The 23,192-nt window shown below is 38.6% G+C and overlaps 2 protein-coding genes across 6 annotated transcripts in view; one reads left to right on the forward strand and one right to left on the reverse strand.

The window, feature by feature from the left end:
* Positions 1 to 14,290, reverse strand: part of vti1a (vesicle transport through interaction with t-SNAREs 1A) — a 158,301-nt gene extending 144,011 nt beyond the window's left edge. For all 4 annotated transcript variants that reach the window (XM_047376804.1, XM_047376806.1, XM_047376803.1 and 1 more), the window contains exons 1-3: positions 14,062 to 14,290; positions 5,800 to 5,858; positions 3,503 to 3,613 (exon numbers count right to left, since the gene is read on the reverse strand). In XM_047376804.1, coding sequence (XP_047232760.1) covers positions 3,503 to 3,613; positions 5,800 to 5,858; positions 14,062 to 14,155 — 264 coding nt within the window. In that variant the 5' untranslated portion in view covers positions 14,156 to 14,290. The remainder of the gene's footprint in view (positions 1 to 3,502; positions 3,614 to 5,799; positions 5,859 to 14,061) is intronic.
* An 82-nt stretch (positions 14,291 to 14,372) lies between these two features.
* Positions 14,373 to 22,744, forward strand: zdhhc6 (zinc finger DHHC-type palmitoyltransferase 6). Of its 2 annotated transcripts, none has more exons than XM_047376802.1 (11): positions 14,373 to 14,517; positions 17,542 to 18,071; positions 18,195 to 18,286; positions 19,265 to 19,424; positions 19,516 to 19,674; positions 20,054 to 20,107; positions 20,289 to 20,456; positions 20,901 to 20,942; positions 21,736 to 21,881; positions 21,960 to 22,006; positions 22,111 to 22,744. In XM_047376802.1, the coding sequence occupies exons 2-11, from the start codon at positions 17,805 to 17,807 to the stop codon at positions 22,209 to 22,211; spliced, it is 1,236 nt and encodes a 411-aa protein (XP_047232758.1). In that variant the 5' UTR covers positions 14,373 to 14,517; positions 17,542 to 17,804; the 3' UTR covers positions 22,212 to 22,744. The 2 variants fall into 2 exon arrangements, with proteins under 2 accessions (XP_047232758.1, XP_047232756.1); XM_047376800.1 differs by having other exon boundaries at positions 14,375 to 14,517; positions 21,733 to 21,881.
* The last annotated feature ends 448 nt before the right edge of the window (positions 22,745 to 23,192 follow it).

Consider the following 23,192-nt stretch of genomic DNA (forward strand, 5'->3'; position numbering starts at 1 on the left):
TAAATGGACAGTTTGATTTCACAGAAGTTTGATTTACTTGGAGTTATATTGTGTTGTTTAAGTGTTCCCTTTATTTTTTTTTTTGAGCAGTGTATTTAATATAACTAGATGTTTGAATGTCAATATATCCCTGTACAGAAAACAAGCATTCCATAAAAAGTCCTTTTTGTAAGGACTAATGGAATCAAAATCAACTTTATTTGCCAAGTTTGTGCCAACAATGAGTTTGACTTTGGTTCTACTTGCTCTCCATGAAGACATTTTACTTTCAGAAAAATAAAAGGTAAATAAAAAATATTTTTTTAAATATGAATATATACAGTGCTTTTAAAAAAATCGAAAGATGTGGTTGAATTAGTGCATGCTATTGATCTGAGCACTCCGACTGTTAAGTGTTGATCAGAGAGACAGCCTGGGGAAACAAACTGGAGGCTGGTATTTGCAAATAATGCTCTGTAGCGCCAAACTAAAGGTAAATATATAAACTTTTTGTGTCCTGATCCTGGACCTGTTCAAGTCTTGGATGGAGGGAAGGGCAGCCCTGATGATTCTCTCTGCAGACCTAATAGTTCATTGTGGTTTGGACCTGTCCTGTTTTGTGCATGAGCCAAACCACACTGAGATGGACGAAGACAGAACAGAAAGAATAATGGCAGTGTAGAGGATAATCAGTAGCTTCTTGAGTTGCCTCAAGAAGTACAGGTCCTTCTCAAAATATTAGCATATTGTGATAAAGTTAATTATTTTCCATAATGTAATGATGAAAATTTAACATTCATATATTTTAGATTCATTGCACACTAACTTAAATATTTCAGGTCTTTTATTGTCTTAATACGGATGATTTTGGCATACAGCTCATGAAAACCCAAAATTCCTATCTCACAAAATTAGCATATCATTAAAAGGGTCTCTAAACAAGCTATGAACCTAATCATCTGAATCAACGAGTTAACTCTAAACACCTGCAAAAGATTCCTGAGGCCTTTAAAACTCCCAGCCTGGTTCATCACTCAAAACCCCAATCATGGGTAAGACTGCCGACCTGACTGCTGTCCAGAAGGCCACTATTGACACCCTCAAGCAAGAGGGTAAGACACAGAAAGAAATTTCTGAACGAATAGGCTGTTCCCAGAGTGCTGTATCAAGGCACCTCAGTGGGAAGTCTGTGGGAAGGAAAAAGTGTGGCAGAAAACGCTGCACAACGAGAAGAGGTGACCGGACCCTGAGGAAGATTGTGGAGAAGGGCCGATTCCAGACCTTGGGGGACCTGCGGAAGCAGTGGACTGAGTCTGGAGTAGAAACATCCAGAGCCACCGTGCACAGGCGTGTGCAGGAAATGGGCTACAGGTGCCGCATTCACCAGTCCTGGGCTACAGAGAAGCAGCACTGGACTGTTGCTCAGTGGTCCAAAGTACTTTTTTCGGATGAAAGCAAATTCTGCATGTCATTCAGAAATCAAGGTGCCAGAGTCTGGAGGAAGACTGTGGAGAAGGAAATGCCAAAATGCCAGAAGTCCAGTGTCAAGTACCCACAGTCAGTGATGGTCTGGGGTGCCGTGTCAGCTGCTGGTGTTGGTCCACTGTGTTTTATCAAGGGCAGGGTCAATGCAGCTAGCTATCAGGACATTTTGGAGCACTTCATGCTTCCATCTGCTGAAAAGCTTTATGGAGATGAACATTTCATTTTTCAGCACGACCTGGCACCTGCTCACAGTGCCAAAACCACTGGTAAATGGTTTACTGACCATGGTATCACTGTGCTCAATTGGCCTGCCAACTCTCCTGACCTGAACCCCATAGAGAATCTGTGGTTATATTGTGAAGAGAACATTGAGAGACTCAAGACCCAACACTCTGGATGAGTTAAAGGCCGCTATCGAAGCATCCTGGGTCTCCATAAGACCTCAGCAGTGCCACAGGCTGATTGCCTCCATGCCATGCCGCATTGAAGCAGTCATTTCTGCCAAAGGATTCCCGACCAAGTATTGAGTGCATAACTGTACATGATTATTTGAAGGTTGACGTTTTTTGTATTAAAAACACTTTTCTTTTTTTGGTCGGATGAAATATGCTAATTTTGTGAGATAGGAATTTTGGGTTTTCATGAGCTGTATGCCACAATCATCCGTATTAAGACAATAAAAGACCTGAAATATTTCAGTTAGTGTGCAATGAATCTAAAATATATGTATGTTAAATTTTCATCATGACATTATGGAAAATAATTAACTTTATCACAATATGCTAATATTTTGAGAAGGACCTGTACAACCTCTGCTGGGCCTCTTTCCAAACAGTGTCTATGTGTGAGGACCATCTCCGGTACCGAGAAGGCATGGATCCTAGGAACCGGAAGTGATCTACAGTTGAGGATGGTAAGGGGAGGAAGAGTGGGGGGAGTTCTCCATAAGTCAACCATCATATCCACAGTCTTACAGGGGTAAAGCTCCCGTAAGTTCTGACCAGACCAGTGGACCAGCTGATCAACCTCCTGTCCGATGCAGACTGATCTCTGTCTTGGATCAGACCAATAACAGTGGTGTCATCTGCAAACTTCAGGAATTTCACAGACACATCCGCTAAGGTGCACCCATTTGTGTGCAGGGAGAAAAGGAGTGGGGAGGGAACACACCCCTGGAGAGTGTCAACACATTTAAAACCTTATAAAACTTTTCTAGGTAAGTTTGCTTGTACTGTTTTCCAAAATCCAAACAAAACAAAGATTAATATCCAGTTTCATGTGATTTCTTCCAAACAATTGTGAAAATGTGGAAACAATTCACAAGAAAGTAGAAGTATGAAGGAACAGACCAAAGTGTTCTTGAGCTAGAGATCTGTTGTGTTGTGAGCTGTAGCACAACAACACTAGTAGGAAACACTACAGACACTAAAAAAACAAACAAAACATACAATTATCCACCCAAAACTTATAGTAAAAATAACATACTATGCCAAAGGAGAAAAACATTGTTAGTTGAATCAAATAATTGCTTATTTTAAAAAAGGGGTTTTCGATCAGGTGAAGTATCTGGAGCATTTTTGAGTAAACACAGAGCAAAAGAAAATGACCCAACAGACTGGACTATTAATTAAGCTCTGACAGAGGTTTGAAACAAAGCAAAAACATACGGCAAGTTATGAATTACTAAACAAGGCCAGATTCTGCAGCAACAAAAACATGCAGAAGCTGCTCTCAGTTGGCATTCCTTGCAAGTTCAAATATAAACTGTGAATTAACCTCAGTGGATGCACCTCTGGGCCTCAGCGCTCGGCTGTTTGTGTCAGTAAAAATGATTGCAAGAGAAAAGGTGCTTGGGTTTTGAGAGAACACTATGGTGCAAATAGACCTGTTGGTGGATGACGGCTACAACCTTTACCACAGAGTACATGTGTTTGTGTAGTTGAAACATGTGTATTCGCAGGAACTACAGTTAATAATACCCAATAAGCATTTGTTATTATTAAGAGCACCAGTTGTGTGGCATGTGTTTTGTACTTACAAAGTCTTTCTCAAGCTTCTCCATCTCCTCCTTGTAGCTCTTCAGCCTGCTGTTGTACATGGCTCGACTCTGGATGGGGATCTCCCGCACCTCCAGGTCCATCTGCTCCAGCTAGAACCCACAAATAATCCAGTTAATATAATGACAAAACATTTCCATGGTCCTTTCATACGTTTTAAGGTCCATTTCAGCAGTACCTAAAATCTATTTTTGCAGTGAGGATCAACAAATTTACTTCCTCCTGTCAAATAAAATTTCGCCCACTGAAAGTATCTAGTTACAGAACACTTAAGAAATTGGGGATTGAAAATTGACAAATTTTCCATCGAAATGTTGTGTTTTTAATGAGATGCCAGAAAAATGCTGGAGTTGCCAGAGCTTTCTCTTGCTGTAAGGAGTAACGCAATGCTACTACTCACCTTCCTGTTGCTGCACACAGCCGGTGAGCAGGATGAAAGATGGCTAATACATTTTTCCCTTGACTAGAAGAAAGAAATTAAGGCATAGTTGCCTCTTGCCATCACGTTCAGCTGGCTGAAAGAGGGCTACTACTCTTGTCACTCACTTATAAGAAAGAAACAAATTATTGTTTCTTGCTGTGAAACATGTTCACAGTGCCACAAATGACTGCCACCCACAATCTTTATTATGGTCATGCTCTCGATTTACCGGTCGGTCTACGTTCCTACCCTCAACCTATGGCCATGAACTTTGGGTCATGACAGAAAGAACGAGATCCTGGATACAAGCGGCTGAAATGAGCTTCCTCCGTAGGGTGGCCGGGCACTCCCTTAGAGATATGGTGAGGAGCTTGGCCATCCGGGAGGGGCTCGGAGTAGAGCCGCTGCTCCTCCACATCGAGAGGAGCCAGTTGAGGTGGCTCGGGCATCTATACCAGATGCCTCCTGGACGCCTTCCTCGGGAGGAGGCCCAGGACATGCTGGAGGGACTATGTCTCTCGGCTGGCCTGGGAACGCCTTGGGCTCCCCCAGGAGGAGCTGGAGGAGGTGTCTGGGGAGAGGGACGTCTGGGCGTCTCTGCTGAGTCTGCTGCCCCCGCGACCCGGTCCCGGATAAAGCGGAAGACGACAAGTACGAGTACGAGTACGAGTACAAGCTTTTGTTCAAAATTGTGAAAACACAAGGGGCATGTGTGTTACAATACTGACTGCAGGTAGACTACTCAAGCTGAAAGATTAACCTGGAAATATAGGGTTGTTATGCTTGTAAGACTTAAAGAGCAGATTGAGAAAAAACATATAGCATTTTAAACAATTAGCACTTGACAACTACTGTTGAATTTAGAACGTGTCTTCAATTTCTTCTGTTTTTCCTCAAGTCTATGTATCAGAATCTAAATAATAATACATTTTTTAGATCCCATTATTATAAATGCAACAGTCAAAATGCTGGGCTTTTTTAGAAGAAGCAGGATGATTGTTCCTTATTTGTTAAAATAAATGTAATTCAATCTTTTTTTTATAAATGCTGTGTAAATATATTGTGATGCTGTAAAACTATGGTATGTTTTAGGGGAATCGTAATGTCTTACTCTTCCATGCCTAAACAAGCCTGACTGTACCATTGTTTGCGTGATATAACCAAAAAGGATACCTTCAAAAAAATTAATAAATAAATAAAACATGCATTAGCTGTAAAAATATTTTACTTTAAAAAAAACAAAAAACTTTAAATTCATCAACATTATCTTCCTCATGTCCCAGTGCTGACTGTGAAAACAAAATGCCTCCTGCTAACGTCACTCAGCTGTGATAAAAGTAGCAACAAAGTCGAGCGGTTCTGTAAATAAATACAGCATCAAAATATGAGAGGCCCTTTTATTGCGCTGACATGAATGGGCCCAACAGTGTCAAAGTGGATGAGGGAAAAGTACATGTGATGCGTTGGTAGTCTTGGCAGACTTGGAGGAAACTAATCACCATGCCATAACAAGACAACTGCGAAAAACAATTTGTCTCCGTCGGGTGACTGCTCATTTTTATTTATTTATTTATTTATTTATTTTAAAACAGCAACATGACGTCTTCCACCTCAAGATAATGGCTTGAAATGTGTCATAGGGGTGTCACTTAAAAGCAGATTACTGGGAAGTAATCATGCGAGGAGGAAGCCTCCTTTCCGCCATGTGAAGTGTGTGCATGTCTACATGTCATGTCAGCACCAGGATAATACAGGTGCAGTTGTCTGGTTGTTGTGAAAACTACCCCCTCCCCCTCGTTCCACAAATTCATAATTTTGAAAATGGGAAAGGTAGAAAATTACAGATCAAAGACGTACCAACTCTCTGACTTCTTCAAGCTGTTTGTCGACATTTAGAACCAGCTGTGTCTTCTCCTCTGAAAGGGAAAAAACAACAACATTATTGATCAGCCGACGGAGGAACAGAGCTTTGTGACAACAGCCAAACTCCCCCACAACAGGGGAAGAGATGGGGGAGAGGAAAAGAAAGACAGTGGGAAGAATCGACACACGAGGACACATTTGAAGATATATTTACACATTCTCTCCACACGACGAGCCAACATTTGATGTCTCTTAGTTATGGCGTGTGTGAGGCGTTTGTTGGTTCCTGTTGAGGAGCAGTGAGACGCCACATGCCAGCTCAAAGGGATGTCAGCTTTGCTCACTTGCCAGAATTATGTTACCGCTCAGAATGACTAACACTCTGTTCGACACCTCACCCCATGGCTGCTCTTCCACATTACCCATAGAAACTCATTAGGACTTCCAAGCTCCAATATAAACTACAAAACCTTCAATAGTTATTTATGGCAGTAGGACTTCAACTTTGTGTACAGGTGCTAAATTGGTCTTTCTCTAAAATTAGCTCTTTGCCACAATCCAAGAAAAGTGTATAAAATGTACAAGTTGGTGGCTGGCTCAGTGATCAAGCATCGCTTTATTGATTCTAACCTTATAAATAAAAAAGCAATGAAAGCAGGTTGAAAAACTTTCAACCAGTTATGTTTGACCACAACCATTACAACAATGATTAGTTATCAGTATAGCTATAATTGATTATTCAAGTCATTAAGAGAGCTTAATGACTTGACCGTACAGAAGATTAAGCCGAAATCAGAACCTCCCAATGTTTCTTGGATTGACAGTACAAGTACTGGAAAAACGTTTTTCCCCCATTTTCATGAAATGCATCAAAAACAAGAATCTCCACTACTACCAGGTCAAGGACCAGCATGTACTTACTTCCTTCTAGAAATCAGAATTTTCTACAATATAAATGCAAACATTATAGTACAGAAAGACTAGCATCCAGTATAAATTGCAGTAATTCTTTTGGGCTTTTTTGGACAATAAAATGGCCTGAGAGCAGAATTGGCCAATTTTCACTTGATCAGCTCAGATCAGTGACTGCCAAGTCAAATACTGAAAATCAGGGATGCACCAATATGTAGAGTTTGGGCCAGAATCAATATCCGATATTGTTATTGCTGTTATGGCCAATAATCAATATTTACTGATATTATATACATTTCCCTACCCTTTCGACACCGTGAAAAAATGACCACTGACCTTGCTTCTCTGCTTCAGTTAAACAACCTAAAATGATGCACTGTATCACCATCACTCTCACATGCCCAAACAAATACCACATGGCCAACCCACTCCCCTCCTCTTCTCCAAACACATGCATAAACGGCAACAAAATGAAAATAAACATCAGTTGTTAATATTGGCCCAGTTTTACTTATGGGATCAATATTGATATGTGAAAAAATGATTAACATTGGCCGATACCAATGTTAATGCAGATGTATCGTGGATCCCTACTGAACTTTTTTTCTCTCGTTCCAATTCAATAAATGCATCAAACCTCAGAACTTACTATATTTTTGTGTCTATAAATGTATCAAAATACTGCAAGGACTTTTGTGCAGTTTTATAACTAGTTTAATAGAAATTAGATATGGGTTAGGGACATATCTGATAGATCAAATGGTGATAATCTTGTAATTTATTCATCTTCAGCACATGTATTTCTAATTTATGCATTATACTTTCTCGGAATGAAATAAAACTTCAAGTTTTAAAGAGTTATATAAGCAACCTGTGTCCCCAGATCATTAACTCTAAAGTTGTCGTACTCCTGCAATAGGAGGTCCTTCCAGCATACTGTAGGTTGACATTACAAGTCCTTCTCAAAATATTAGCATATTGTGATAAAGTTAATTATTTTCCATAATGTAATGATGAAAATTTAACATTCATATATTTTAGATTCATTGCACACTAACTGAAATATTTCAGGTCTTTTATTGTCTTAATACGGATGATTTTGGCATACAGCTCATGAGAACCCAAAATTCCTATCTCACAAAATTAGCATATTTCATCCGACCAATAAAAGAAAAGTGTTTTTAATACAAAAAACGTCAACCTTCAAATAATCATGTACAGTTATGCACTCAATACTTGGTCGGGAATCCTTTTGCAGAAATGACTGCTTCAATGCGGCGTGGCATGGAGGCAATCAGCCTGTGGCACTGCTGAGGTCTTATGGAGGCCCAGGATGCTTCGATAGCGGCCTTTAACTCATCCAGAGTGTTGGGTCTTGAGTCTCTCAACGTTTTCTTCACAATATCCCACAGATTCTCTATGGGGTTCAGGTCAGGAGAGTTGGCAGGCCAATTGAGCACAGTGATACCATGGTCAGTACACCATTTACCAGTGGTTTTGGCACTGTGAGCAGGTGCCAGGTCGTGCTGAAAAATGAAATCTTCATCTCCATAAAGCTTTTCAGCAGATGGAAGCATGAAGTGCTCCAAAATCTCCTGATAGCTAGCTGCATTGACCCTGCCCTTGATAAAACACAGTGGACCAACACCAGCAGCTGACACGGCACCCCAGACCATCACTGACTGTGGGTACTTGACACTGGACTTCTGGCCTTTTGGCATTTCCTCCTCCCCAGTCTTCCTCCAGACTCTGGCACCTTAATTTCCGAATGACATGCAGAATTTGCTTTCATCCGAAAAAAGTACTTTGGACCACTGAGCAACAGTCCAGTGCTGCTTCTCTGTAGCCCAGGTCAGGCGCTTCTGCCGCTGTTTCTGGTTCAAAAGTGGCTTGACCTGGGGAATGCGGCACCTGTAGCCCATTTCCTGCACACGCCTGTGCACGGTGGCTCTGGATGTTTCTACTCGAGACTCAGTCCACTGCTTCCGCAGGTCCCCCAAGGTCTGGAATTGGCCCTTCTCCACAATCTTCCTCAGGGTCCGGTCACCTCTTCTCGTTGTGCAGCGTTTTCTGCCACACTTTTTCCTTCCCACAGACTTCCCACTGAGGTGCCTTGATACAGCACTCTGGGAACAGCCTATTGGTTCAGAAATTTATTTCTGTGTCTTACCCTCTTGCTTGAGGGTGTCAATAGTGGCCTTCTGGACAGCAGTCAGGTCGGCAGTCTTACCCATGATTGGGGTTTTGAGTGATGAACCAGGCTGGGAGTTTTAAAGGCCTCAGGAATCTTTTGCAGGTGTTTAGAGTTAACTCGTTGATTCAGATGATGAGGTTCATAGCTCGTTTAGAAACCCTTTTAATGATATGCTAATTTTGTGAGATAGGAATTTTGGGTTTTCATGAGCTGTATGCCAAAATCATCCGTATTAAGACAATAAAAGACCTGAAATATTTAAGTTAGTGTGCAATGAATCTAAAATATATGAATGTTAAATTTTCATCATGACATTATGGAAAATAATTAACTTTATCACAATATGCTAATATTTTGAGAAGGACCTGTATTTAAGTCCTGGAGCCAGCAGTGGATCCTCATGCAACTAACTTTCAGGGTAAAATAAAAGGTTCTAGGAAACTAATTTATCTGAGAAAAAGTACCAGGTCACATTCTTTATATGAGCCATTTACACAAGGATAAATGGAAGTGAGCTTCTTTGTTACGATATTCAAACAGGTAAATTCATATAGTCATTTTAAAATAATTATTTAACAGTAATTAATTAAAGTTAGTAATCACAGATCAAACCGTTAGTAGCATATTTTAATGTAAACAGTAGAATTTGAAATTTAGATAGAAATGGAGAAAAAAAAACATTTTATGTTCTCAGTAATAGCTCTTATATATAAAATGACATCAGTACATCAGAGTAACAAAACAAATCTGAAATGTTCTAACTGGAAATTGGAATTAGCTAAGATAACTGCAATATCTCCATCTCTGTTTCCAGTAGGGAAATGAAATGGTTGTGTTTTAGCAAACTTGAGCAAATATGTAAAAAGATATGATATGCCAACAAAAAACATTTGAATATCCTGTTTCCTGTTTACAACAAAAGAAGAAGAAAAAAAACAAAAAAAGACTACAGATGCCCTAATTTTGCTTTGACCGGCTCTGATTGATGATCGACAAATCAAATAGTAAAAGAACAGATTTTTTTTTAATGCATCAAAACTAACAACTCCCACCATACTATAAATACAATGACCAAAAACATGTACTTTGTCACACTATTTTTGAGTTTGAGATCACATTTTTTTTACTCTTTTATGCACCCTCATTCCTAGAATTACCAAAATAGAAAAAAACAGAATCGTAGAAAACAAAATATGCAGGTCAGACCTCAAAGAAATCTGGAAATTTGTCTTGGCAGGAAAACCTTGATTGGTGCAAATAAAAAAACATAAGAAAAAACAACAGTTGGATACATTTGTTCAGCTCAAATGGAATGATTAGTAGTGGGACCCTTGAATAGACCTCTATAAACCACTGAGGAGTAATTGGTATAGCATGGGTTTACATACAATAAAAGACAAATTGGCCCCATTAATCCTATCACAGCCTCATTAGATATGTTCTTCTGAGCTACTCTCAGGCCATAGTCTTGTCACTATATGTTTTACGTTAAACAAACCCATAATCATTAGAATATCTGGACGATTTTAGGAACATGTTAAAATATTTAAACAAAAAGTGAACAAAACTTCTAAATCAAAAGAAAAACCACAGCTCTATCAGTTGTGTACTGCAATGCTTTAGTAAAAAGCTAACCCTAGATCTTCATTTATTATGGATCCATGGGCCAATATTACCTTTTGCCAGTCCTCAAATACATTTTTAAAGCCTATGTCCAACCTCACAAAGTACACAGTAAACAGCCAGAGGCGACAGAGAAAGGTGAAGTTGTGCTCTCCCACCAACTCAATCTCAAGGTGGAGAGACGTGAAATATGGATGGATGCTTACTGAGACTACAAACTGCTGACGGACAGCTGAAGGTTTGCACACAGAAGTCAAGTAAATAAAGAAGAAAGGACTTGACCATTTTTTTTAACTCTTATTTATTGACAAGTCCGTGTTAGAAATTGTTCCACTGCATAAAATTCAAACTGATGTTAAAACATATTTTTATAGAAACATTATAGACAACTAAGAAGCAGGGTCTCAAAAAGGACAACACTCGCAGTAAATGCATAGAGTCCTAAATAACGTAAATACCTGTAAATAATAACTCATACCTTGAACACCAGATAACACAAACCATTAAAGCTTATTGGATATGGATCCACAATTACTGCCTGCACTTACAGATTTAATGCAATCATTCAACTTTCCAGACATTTTCCATAAGGATCTATGGCAAAATACATCTAAATATATATTAAGTATTTATACCTCAACACAAACATAGTGCAGACAAATAGGGAAAACCTTTCCACTGTTTCTGATGGGTTGTAAACAAACACTGTGATTTCCAGTTTACTTTTTGCATCATGCTATACCTGAATTACATTCGATCCGGCACCTGCAGAAACTGCGGAAACTGAAATTGCGAGAGCGTATTTCACACCTGGAATCCTGAAACAGGCATCAAGAAAAGAATGCAGGCCTACATTTTCTTGGAGAAATAGGAAATTGCTAAGATTAGAGCTGATAAAACTGATTACGCATATTTCAACGACAACGCCGATGAATTGATTTATACAGTTGTATATACACATCAGTATGAGGATTATTTTAACTATCTGTGTCAAGAATGATATTATCAGCAAGGCTTCATGTTCAGCTGAATCACCAAACCTCTGTGGGCAACAGTCATCTTTTTAAGAACAAATGTGAAGCGATCACACATTTCACTGTCTGCTAATAGCCAAATAAAAACAAGTTTAAGGGGAGAAAATTCCATTATGGCATGGTTAATAAATAAAAATTTTTTAAAGTATACATCCAAAAAAAAGGTAATGTTTGTCTGCAGTGTTGTTTTTTGTCATTAATTAATGCAAATTAAGCAATATACATATAGATAGTGCCTTGGAAAAATATTCATATGCCTTTAACTTTTTTGGTACCACAAACTTTAATGTATTTTATTGGGATGTGACAGACCAGGGGTGTCAGACTTAATCACTAGATAAAAAAATGGACTACCCGACTGCAGAGCAGGGCCGTAAAAAAAATTGTTTTTAACCATAACTTCATTTGTAGATTAATTTGTTTTGGTTTCTTTGTATGTCTGGATTACTTGGGCTGTTGATAAAATGGACTTTCACCCCAATAACACAACAAATATAGGTCTTAGTGCTTGAGATCAGAAAGCCCTGGGTTAATGGTTAAGTGTGATCAATATCCACATTGCAATACTCATCATTAATATCACAGTGTCATGTTTTTCTAAAATCATGTAGCCCTACCTTGTTCAGTCAAAAGAAGATGTCTGTAGTTTACAATCTACAGTTAGGGGTGGACACAATATAACAATATTACAGACAAACACACACAAACACAACAAGGGTCTTAAGTATAACTTGCTCAGAACTTTAAATATTAAAATACTTTCTAAGGCTAATTAAAATATTTTATATAAGTATCCTCTCTGTTTTTAGCCACATGACAGTTTGAATGCTGGGTGCATTGTTTGTTGTGGCTGCAGTCTGAAAGCATGAACTGTAGAGGACCTTAAATTGGGTTGACTGAAACATAACACTGAGAAATTCAATCAGTCTGAAATCCCCCATCAAAGTTCCACCCTAAAGGTCCCAGGTAAAACCAAAGGTACTATAACCCTAAAAGGATCATTTTTGGCATAGGTTTCTCCCCTCAAACTCTTTTTTTTTTTTTACCCTGGAGAATTCAGTGAAAAGAGGGTGGTAAATAGCTGAATCAGAAACCTACCCTTGATCTTTGAATAGATTACTCTGGAAATGCACCTTGTGTCAACAAAGTAGACAGGGATGCTCCCCTCATTGCTGACACAGCTCTTTACTCTATTATGTCAGTGACATTTCAAAAGTCTGTAGCTGGGCTCCATTCCCTTGATGGGTGATTATGCAACTGGCTCCTCAAAACCAGCGTTTCAGTTACTACTACATTCCCTGTTGGTAATGCAAAATAAATTGATTTTTTTTAAATCATTTTCTTTTATTCCTGTAAGTGAACAAGGCTTATTGTTGAAGTTTTAGTCCAAAGTAACATTTTGGATTTCTCTAAAGATGAGTAAAATTTTTAAATCAACCAATAATCTGTTTGCTAATGTTTGACTGATTTCCTGCGTAGGAACAATCTTAATAACACCGAACAGGGTACAGTTTCTATCAAAAGTTAGAAATATTTTATTATTTCCAGTTCAAAATGTAACTATATTGTTTAGATTTAAAAAAAAAAATGCAAGCTGAATCCATCTCTGTTTCAATCAAAATGTTATTTTTTAAGATAAAAACATCATATTCAAAAGTAAGGTAAGTGACCTTTGGGCTGACAAAAGGACTGTTATCAATCAACTAGCTGACATTTATTCTAAACACTAAAAGTTAGAGCATTCATCAAATATAATTTGTTGAACGTATTTAAAAAAATTAAATACACAATATTCTTGTAATTCCAAGTCATGGCTTTAAACAGGTTTCACTGTAAAATTAAGGAACATAAATTACTCCACAATTTCATCTTAAAAACCTCTGACGCGTTATTAATGTAACAGGTGTGTACCATGGAAAAATAAATACGTAGGTTCTGTTTACTAATTAGGTGGCCTGTTAAGGCAAGAGGTTGCACTGAGTTTTATTTGAGGATATCAGAGTAAAAGGGGCGGAATGCAAACGCACACCACACTTTTGACATTTTTATTTAAAACAAAAAGGCCCGAAAAAACACATTGCACTACATGATCTTGTATCATCTGGAATCTCTTTAATTGCCCTTTCAGAATAAGTCGTTATTTTTGACATACACTTTAATAGATTTAAGCTTTTTAGCTGCTTCAAAAATATTTACATATAACTTTGTCTGAAAACCAAACTATTATACAGACCCTACAGGTTTAATCCCTTAAATATGTACCACAGGCAACCGGTTACGTTCGATGTTCGTATGTAACAAGCAAGAACACAAACAACTTGATACAAACAGATCGGGATTTTTTCCATGAATAATATCTGGTTACTGTATCAAATCACACAACCTGAAAGATTTCACCTGACACCAACCTCCTCCTCTCAGCTGAGAGCTGATAGCTAACTGATACCTTAGCTAGCAGCTCACCTATTCACGTTAACAAATTAGCTCTCTTACCTCCACTTAGTTTAGGAATTTTGCCAATTTTGTTAGTTACTTCTGCGGTAATAGTCCCAAAATCCTGCTCGTAGGTCTCAAAGTCTGAAGACATCGTCGAACAACAAGTTTAAACACAGAAGAAGTTGTCTGGTTGGCAGTTAGCTCAGGATAATAACAACAAGCCTCGAATGGAGTCTCTTCCTGGAGTCGCAACAAACAGGGCTCGACAAGAAACCGGACTTTTTTTTTCTTCTTTATTTTAATAGAGAAGGGTTCAGTGAGTTAGTATGATGTTTCAACTACCTTAGACCCTGTGGTTTATGCGTGATATATTTTCGTCTTTTTAAGGCCTTAAATGGGATTTAAAAAACATGTGCAGCTATTTAAATATATTCGCTTCTGAGTGACCATGATGAGGAAGGTTCCCACCCTGTACACGAGAAATTGAAGGGAAAAGGGCAGGGAAGTGGCCAGGTTTGTAATTTAAAGTGACAACTTTTTCCGCTTTTTACAAATATAGTTTAAATGCTTAAACGGAATTGTGTTTGTGAGAGCTTGATATCGTTGTGTTTCTTCTAGGTTCTCTGAAAATATTGCTGCTTGTAACGATGGTCGTGTTAAAACTGGTGGAGAGGAAGCTAGGATATTTTACGTTAGTTTGCTATACAGCTAAGAAGAAACATCTTTATTAGCTTGATAACGATGATAACGGTTCGTCTACTGAAGTGAAAATCATATCGGCCTGATTTCCCTCTAATAAAAAAGCAATCGGCATAAATCGGCATTCGTCAGTATTATATTTTTTTTAATCCTTGATCCGAATGAGCTAGCTTGGCAGCAGAAGCAGAAGCTAATTAGTGGTCAAAGAGCACTTGGGCTGTTCTTATTCATTATAGCATTGATTGTGTTATGTTTCCTTTTAAAGCCATGAGCTACTTAAGTTTAATTTCTGTTATGTGAAATAAAAAAAAATCAGTATTGAAATGTCACACAGACCAGATAAAGAAGACAAAAATAGAAATTACAGCAAAAATTTAGAAAGTCTGTTAAAGTTGAACAATGTAGGTGTATCACTGATATGACAAATTTATTATAAACTTTTAAAAATGTAAAGTTGGAAAATTCAAAATTTCACCATCAGTCTGTTGGTTTGAAAACGTATACAGGTTCCTTTTAATTGATTAGAATATCATTTTTATATATTTCACACATTATCTCCTGTTAATTTAGATGATCATGGCTTATAGCTAATGACAACCCAAAATTCAGTTTCTCGGAAAATCCGAATACTGCATAAGGCCTATTTAAAAAATTTAAAAAGTATTTTTAGTACAGAAATGTCAGCATACTGAAAGGTTTGTCCATGTCCTGTACAGTATATGCATTCAATACTTGGTCGAGGCCCCTTTTGCTTAAAATACTTGCTGGCATGAAGATGATCAGATTACGATAGTGTTAGAGAACCACAATTTGCTTTAGCAGCGCCCTTCAGCTGGTCTACATTATTGGGTCTGTGCCCCTTTTGCACTGGGTCGATTTGGCCCAACTTGACTCCACTCGGCTCGCTTTGCGAGCATTTCCATTACTGTTTTTTTTTTTTCTGTACCGGTACCTACTTTTTTGGTCACTGCTCCTGAGCAGGAACGACCAAGGCTGAGTAGGGACTACATATGACGTGAACATACTGCTGTTCACTGATTGGCCGTGGGAGGAGGAGAAATGAGAAGGTTTTTGTTGAGACAGTGCAGAGAAAAGGTAATAAAACTCAAAAGCATCTACAATAATATTTAGGACCACAGTGGCCAGAGCAGGTCATACATGTAATATTGCCATTTATAGGTTATAAACCAGCCTGAAGGCTGACAAAAAAGAAAAATGAATTACACACAGGCAGAGCGCTGTATTTAATAACATTCAAAATCAGCTGATCACACACAAAATCAGGTGTTCAGAGGCACAAACATTTGCCCCAACACACAAAACAAAACCACCATGAAACAACGCGTTTTGTTCGGGCATTTATTTACGGTCCTTAAGCAAACCAGCGTCTGCAGAAGGAGGGAGCAGGCAGAGAGCAGCTGCCTGTAATCAGACTGCCTGCATCGGACCAAATGGAAGGATGAGCCCGCTGAATCTGCGGAGCATGAATATGCAGTATTCAACCTAAAACTAACTTCAAAAGTCCACAGTTTTGCGATTTTAAATCCTTGTCGTTGTTATTGCCATGGATAAGACAAAAACGTCCTCATAAAGCCCAAAATTGTAACTTCTTCAGGCAGACTTTGGAGCTTCACCAGTCCAGACTGGAACATCTCTCCTCTCTGCTTCTCCTGCCCCACCCCCTCACATCAGAACTCCTGAGCCTTATTTTATAGGTTCTGGCTGGGCTGTGGTCCAGATAATTATCCCAGTGGATCATTTTAGACATAAAAAACATAATCATTCTTGCATGTACATTAATACAAACGTTATTAGTATTTAGTTTATTTATGTTTTTGTTTTCTATTTATTTTTTATCATTTCACGCGGAATTACTTTAATGTGACAATGTAACACAGTAGCGTTAATAGCAGCACACCGTTCTACACTCATGGCTGCAGGCGGGGCTTCAGCCACCATAGCTTCAGCCGTCGGCGGGTCAGTGGAAACACAACTGATCCCATACCGAGAGGAACGAAACCGAGTGGTGCAGAGCCGTGCCGGCTAAAACGAGCCAGTGGAAAAGGGGCACTGGTGTCTTTTGTCTTTTTCTTGACAAAGCTCCATAGTGGACCAACACCGGCAGATGACCGGGCTCCCAAAACCACTACAGACTGTCGAAACTTCACACTTGACCTTAGGCAACCTGGATTATTTGCCTCTCCACTCTTTCTCCACATTTTGGGACCTTCATCTACAAATGAAATGCAACATTTACTTTCTTCTGAATAGAGGAACAGTCTAGTCCTTTTCTTTTTTTTCCCCATTAGCCCAGTTAAGACGCTTCTGATGTCGCAGGCTCAGCCGTGGCTAAACACAAAGGTTGCAACAGTTTAAACCCATATCCTAGATACATTTGTAGCAGTCGCTCTTGATGCTCTGACCCCAGCTGAATTTACACCATATCAATCTCAGCTAATCTTTTTGGGCTTTGTGTTATAATCCTCCTAAGGCAGCAGATATTCCTGTTTGCCCCTTTTTTTCCAAACATATTCCTTCCCCTCAATTTTCCATTAATATGCTAGGATACACTCCATTAACAGCCAGCTTTTTTAGCAATTACCCTACTGGTGGAGAGAGTCAGTGAATGTCTGTTGGACCATTCAGCAGTCTACCTGGTGATTGTGTAGGCCATAACAAAGGGGTACACAAACATTTCTGTATTTAAAATGCCTTTTACTGTTTTTATGTAATATTCAAATTTTCTGACAGACAGATTTTTGGATATTCATTACCAAAAAGCTTCCCTTTTTCAGTTTTAGTACTGAACTTTTCAATGCTTCCTTCTCTCCTTCACAGATGGGAAATTTGAGTCTCTCGCAGGGATAGCATATTACAGATGTTGACAGAAAAGGATGCTGGTCTTCACCACGCCAAGGATCAGTGGGGTACAAAGATCCCAAGTGACTCGAGGCCAGGACTGCCACTTGTTCCAAAGTAGAGAAGAAAAAACATGTGCACTGCTAGCATTGCAAGATAGCAGTGGAAATAAGTAGCACACTGAACATTCATTTTCAATAACTCTACAAAAAAAGGACATAAATTATATTCCAGTTGAAAGGATGAAGTTCCTGTCAACCTTTGTGACATTTGAGAACCTCCATGAGGTTCGGCGGTTGTGCCACTGGGGTCCAATCATAGCACTCTCTGTCATTGCTATATGCTCAACCATGGCAATCCTGGACTCCATTATCTGGTACTGGCCTCTGGACACTACGGGAGGCAGCATTAACTTCATCATGCTCATCAACTGGACTGTACTCATTCTCTACAACTACTTTAATGCTATGTTTGTTGGACCAGGATACATTCCTCTTGGCTGGAAACCTGTAAGAATTTTTTTTAAGTGTTTTCAGCAATATAAAACTATATTTCTTTCTTGCAAATATAGCTACACAGAGCGAAATCATTTAATTCAAGTTGGGTTACTTATTTTTTTAATTCTCAAACAGGAGAATCAACACGATACCCAGTACCTACAATACTGCAGAGTGTGCCAAGGTTACAAAGCCCCCAGATCCCACCACTGTCGAAAGTGTAACAGGTAAACACCTGCACCAACAAACATTGTTTATGTTTTCTTTTCTCACCTATGAATTAAAGGTAAAGCTTGGTGGATATGTTCTGTAGCAGCAAACTCACTAAGCTGTTGTTGCAGCTTCCAACTACTGGAGACTTGGTTTAGGTTGTATAGCTCTTGCTGTTATTGTAAGGGGCAGCCTGTGAAGGCTAATCTGGCACCTGGATTAAGGACTCGACACAATTATAATGTCGAATGCGTCAAATCTAAGGAGGGTTACTACACATTGGTTGAACAGCCAAGAAAACCAAGTAATTTGATTTAAGTATCAGATCTGGATAAGTATGGGAACATACTTTTGTAGTTCACAACTTTATTCCCTTTCCTGTTCTGTTGTTCACATGATAAAGATCTACATTTAAAAAAAAAAAACTAAGTTGCTCCAATCAGATCATTCATCAGGTTGTTTTTTAAGCAAAATGTGCAAATTTATCCATCTGTCTACTGATCCAGGTAGCTATCTGTAAATCCATTAAGTCTTTCATGTGTGAGTGAGTTCGTCCATTTACTCATCTCCCACCCATCGAACAATTTCTAATTGATTCATCCAACTAGCTGTTGGATAACAAATTGACTGGTAAATCTGGAAATTTGAGTTTGGAAAAGTGTGGAAATTTGAAAACAAAAAAAAATCAGTAGGAACTCAGTCCAAGAAAAAGCAGCTTTTCTTTCACTCTTGTGAGTTAACTTTTTATTATAAGGTAAAAAGTAACAGAACTACTACAGCTGTCAGCTGTTCTCAGGTGTAACAATAAACTGAATAAAATTGTGTGTTGGACTTTAGTAATATGGTTCTGTGTGTCTTTTCGTGTTTACATCTTTGACTGTCAAGATTCCTGGAAGGAACGCTTGAATTTGAACGAGGTTCTTTTTGCAACTTTGTTTTATCAGAAGAACAATCAGTACCATCTTTTCTCCTCATTTCTGCTTCCTCCCCTTCAGATGTGTCATGAAGATGGACCACCACTGCCCGTGGATCAACAACTGCTGCGGCCACTTTAACCATGCTTACTTCACTAGCTTCCTGCTGCTGGCTCCGCTGGGATGCTCACACGCTGCTATTATCTTCATTATGACCATGTATACACAGCTCTATGAGAGGGTAGTTAGTACTTCTACCTCACACCACCTGTGTTTCATTTGTTTATGCAGCCCTAGAAAAAGTCCTAAATCTCTTTTTTTGTCACCTGCAGATATCATTTGGTTGGAGTACTGTAAAGATTGATATGAGTGCCGTGCGGCAGTTCCAGCCCCTCATGCCCTTCAGTGTGCCTGCCTTTGCTGCCACACTCTTTGCCTTAGGTTTGGCATTGGGCACCACAATTGCTGTTGGAATGCTTTTCTTCATTCAAGTAGGTTTTTTTTTTCCCTAAGATTTGCATTTGGCATTACCAGTTTACATAAGTTGTTTGCTATGCAAAGTTCCAAGTGGGATGTGCATTTAGTTGAAAACATGCAAAGCCACAAGAGACTATGTAAGCTACTGTATGTTTACACTAATGATGTTCACCAGAGCTTCTTACGTTATTTCTCCTTTCAGTGTTGCCCCTCATATTTGTTACGGTTTTTCAATGACATACAAACTATGAAAAACAAGAAAAGTTTGCTTAAAGGACCTAGAACTGAAAAATTCTAACAACACTTAAAGCAACAAACAATGGCTGTGATTCTGTTTTTACACAAATGTACCATGAATAACAGTTTGATGATTAATCATAATGTTCTTTTCAGATAAAAGTCATCCTCCGTAATAAAACCTCAATCGAATCCTGGATTGAGGAAAAGGTCAGATTGTCTTTATGATTTAGTGTCTGCATTTCAGGAAAATAATTTCTTCCTAACGTCTTTTCTACATTTTATTGTCCTAACTGGCTATTATTGCATTGAATAGAACCATGTCAATCTGGTATATTGATTGTGAAGAATCAATACCACATACATCCCACCATGTTTTTCCCCCATTTAGGCCAAAGACAGGATACAGCACTACCAAACAGGGGAGGAGTTTATTTTCCCATATGACCTCGGCAGCCGCTGGCTGAATTTCAAGCAAGTCTTTACATGGTCAGGGACACCTAAAGAAGACGGCATTCTATGGCCGGTTCATCCCAAGGGTCACCAGCACACCTTAACTGTAGGTTCTGTTTGTTGATGAATTCGGACTTTGGTGTTTTTGTTGTAATGTACTGTTCTGTTCTTACATGGTTTCTTAAGTCAGGTGTTGTCAAAGTGTCGGGGTCTGGTGTTATGATGAAGCGCCTGATCTTTATTATTTTACCTTTTTTTGTTTTGTCATTAAAGCTAATTTCTTGTGTCAATAGTAACACTGTTTTTCTGTACTGGTCTGCTGACATATATTGCATATCTCCTGATATGCCATGGTGTTAAAGTGTTTTCCCTCTAAAGCCGGGCACGGCCTGAAAAGATTGAGAACCACCGTGTTAAGTAACGATCCTTAATTTGATGAGGTTTATTGAATTCAAAATTACTTATTTGGGCATTGCTTGTTTAATGCTTGTTAAATGTTACTCTGCAATAGTCCTGACGTAAATGTTTCTTATTTTTGTGTGTTTCACAGATAGAGCAGCTGAAACAGAAAGCTGACAAAAGAGTTAGAAGTGTAAGTACCATTGTACCAATGTGCCATTAATAGATGGGTTGGTATATTTTCCACCTCTAGTGGGACACACAGAATATTTCATGTACAATTCAACTTAGAAATAAATAAATCAGTTCAGTGGATTTATGTAAAAAAAAAAAAAAAAAGGTTGCAGGTACCTTTAACTAATATCTCATTGAGGGAGCTTGTCATGGAATTTCAGCATTCAGTCTTTGTTAGGAATCTTACACAACCTCTTGACTTGTCCTTCCTGCCTTGCAAAGATTCTTCACATCTGTCAGAAGTCCGAGGTCATCTCTTGCCCACAGCCGTCTTCTGGTGACCTCACCGTGTTGCCATCAGATTTAGTTCTCCATTCTGGTTGTTTCTGATGTTAGCTTGGACTTGGTGGAAATGCCTTCGATTCCTTCTGTGTTTGTTCTTCATTTGAATTGTGCAGAATATACATTACATTTAAGAAGAAAAAATTAAATGTGTCAGAAAAATCTGCCTTTTTAACTTGATTGTGAGCCCTTGAGAGATTGCATATCATGTCAAATCTTTTTCAGATTATTGCAGTAAATCCCATATAAATATGAAACATTTTTGCAGCTGATTTGCATAAAAACACACTCTGCCTACAGCCAAGTGCCACAATATGTGAGATGTCTAGTAAATCAGATTGTCAGGGCAGATTTCCCACGACACACTCTTCACTGCGAAATAGGCAATGTTAAAATGTAGACATATAAACATTTGAGTGACATAATCAGAGCAGTAAAATAATCTCATATGTTTTGGCCATGACCAGCAGGTCCAGTACCAGGTAGTGGAAGATTACAATGGAGCCTGCTGTCCTCTCACCAAGGGGCTACAAACCTTTTTTAGAACCCCCTGCACTGAGGAGCCCAGGATCCCCCTCAGTAAGGGGGACATCATCCTGGCCACCCGTGGCACCAAGTATGTTCATCCACACAGAAACGCCCAATCACTGTGGGTAATCAATTCAGAAACCTGTTGATTCGTTTTTCTTTGTAGGTGGTGGATGTATGGAGACAAAGTTCTGAGTGAGGAGGAAATGCGAGGTAAAGTAAAAGACTGTTTCAAAATCCCTGTAATGAATGCATCTTTCTTTTTATCAGCTTTGAAAGCATCCCTTATTGTTTTTTTTTTTTCTCCTTCCCTCAAGATGGAGATCGTGTGCGAGGATGGTTTCCTAGAAGATGCGTTGAGAAGTGCCATTATGACACAGCTGCCAATCATAGCACCAGTGATAAGAAAGTAAATTAATGGTACTGAGGTTTTATGAGGTGCAGGGGAGTTGAACTAAACAGAATGTCCGTCTACTGAAGATGTCTTGCCTCAGGCTGCAGACTCTGCTCAAGAATTTCATACTTTATATAAATGTGTCACCATGTTGTTGGCATATATTGACTTTATTTCAGAGGATGCATCAAAGTCTTTCTGTGCGCTTGTGGTTAAATGTCTAAAAACAACAGTTTGTTTGAGGGTTTGGTTTTTCTCCTCTGACTGTAATGAAAACCCAACAAGAGTCTTAATTTTCAAGAATTGCCAAAACACTTATCCGTGACTTCATTATGATTATGTGATAGTTTTTGGTATTTTTTTGTTCTTACTTGAATCTGTTATTTTTACTTATGTTTTTTTCTACTTATGCAATGCCTCTACCCAGCTAACCCCAGGGCTTCATAATGCAACTCTTTCTACAATATGGAGATAACAATTCATCACTTTTTATTTTTGTAAAAACCAATTGTTTGCCTCAAATTATAAATTGCAAATTAAAAGAAAAATCTTCCACAGCTGTTTTTTGTATCCGTTTTGTAATTGCTAGAAACTCCCTCACTGTAATTCTTAGAAAGAGCCTCAAGACTTAAGAAAATAAATTATTATTGAAAAGGTAATTATGCTTCCTATAAAGCTGGTGTTGATTGCCCCAAAGGTATTGTGAACTCATGACAAAATTCAGAAAATTTGAATCTGAAGTTAATAAATACATTAGTGTTAAAATTGGTTACTGGTAAAATGTGTAATCGCTTCTGGTCTTGTGTCTTTTCAAAGTGTGAAACCCCTCAAACTAACTAGCAAAAGAATTTGTTAACTAAGATGACAGGTCTAAAAACAGGCTATTGGTAAAGAAGCTGGCTGTTTACGCAGTGCTGTCTGTAAGCATAATGGAAAATTGAGTGGAAGAAAATTGTACAACAAAACCCATCATGTATAAGCAATTGATCCTCCATGCCACTCAGC

Source organism: Girardinichthys multiradiatus, chromosome 10 (genome assembly GCF_021462225.1).
Source record: "Girardinichthys multiradiatus isolate DD_20200921_A chromosome 10, DD_fGirMul_XY1, whole genome shotgun sequence".
NCBI classification, from domain to species: Eukaryota; Metazoa; Chordata; class Actinopteri; order Cyprinodontiformes; family Goodeidae; genus Girardinichthys; species Girardinichthys multiradiatus.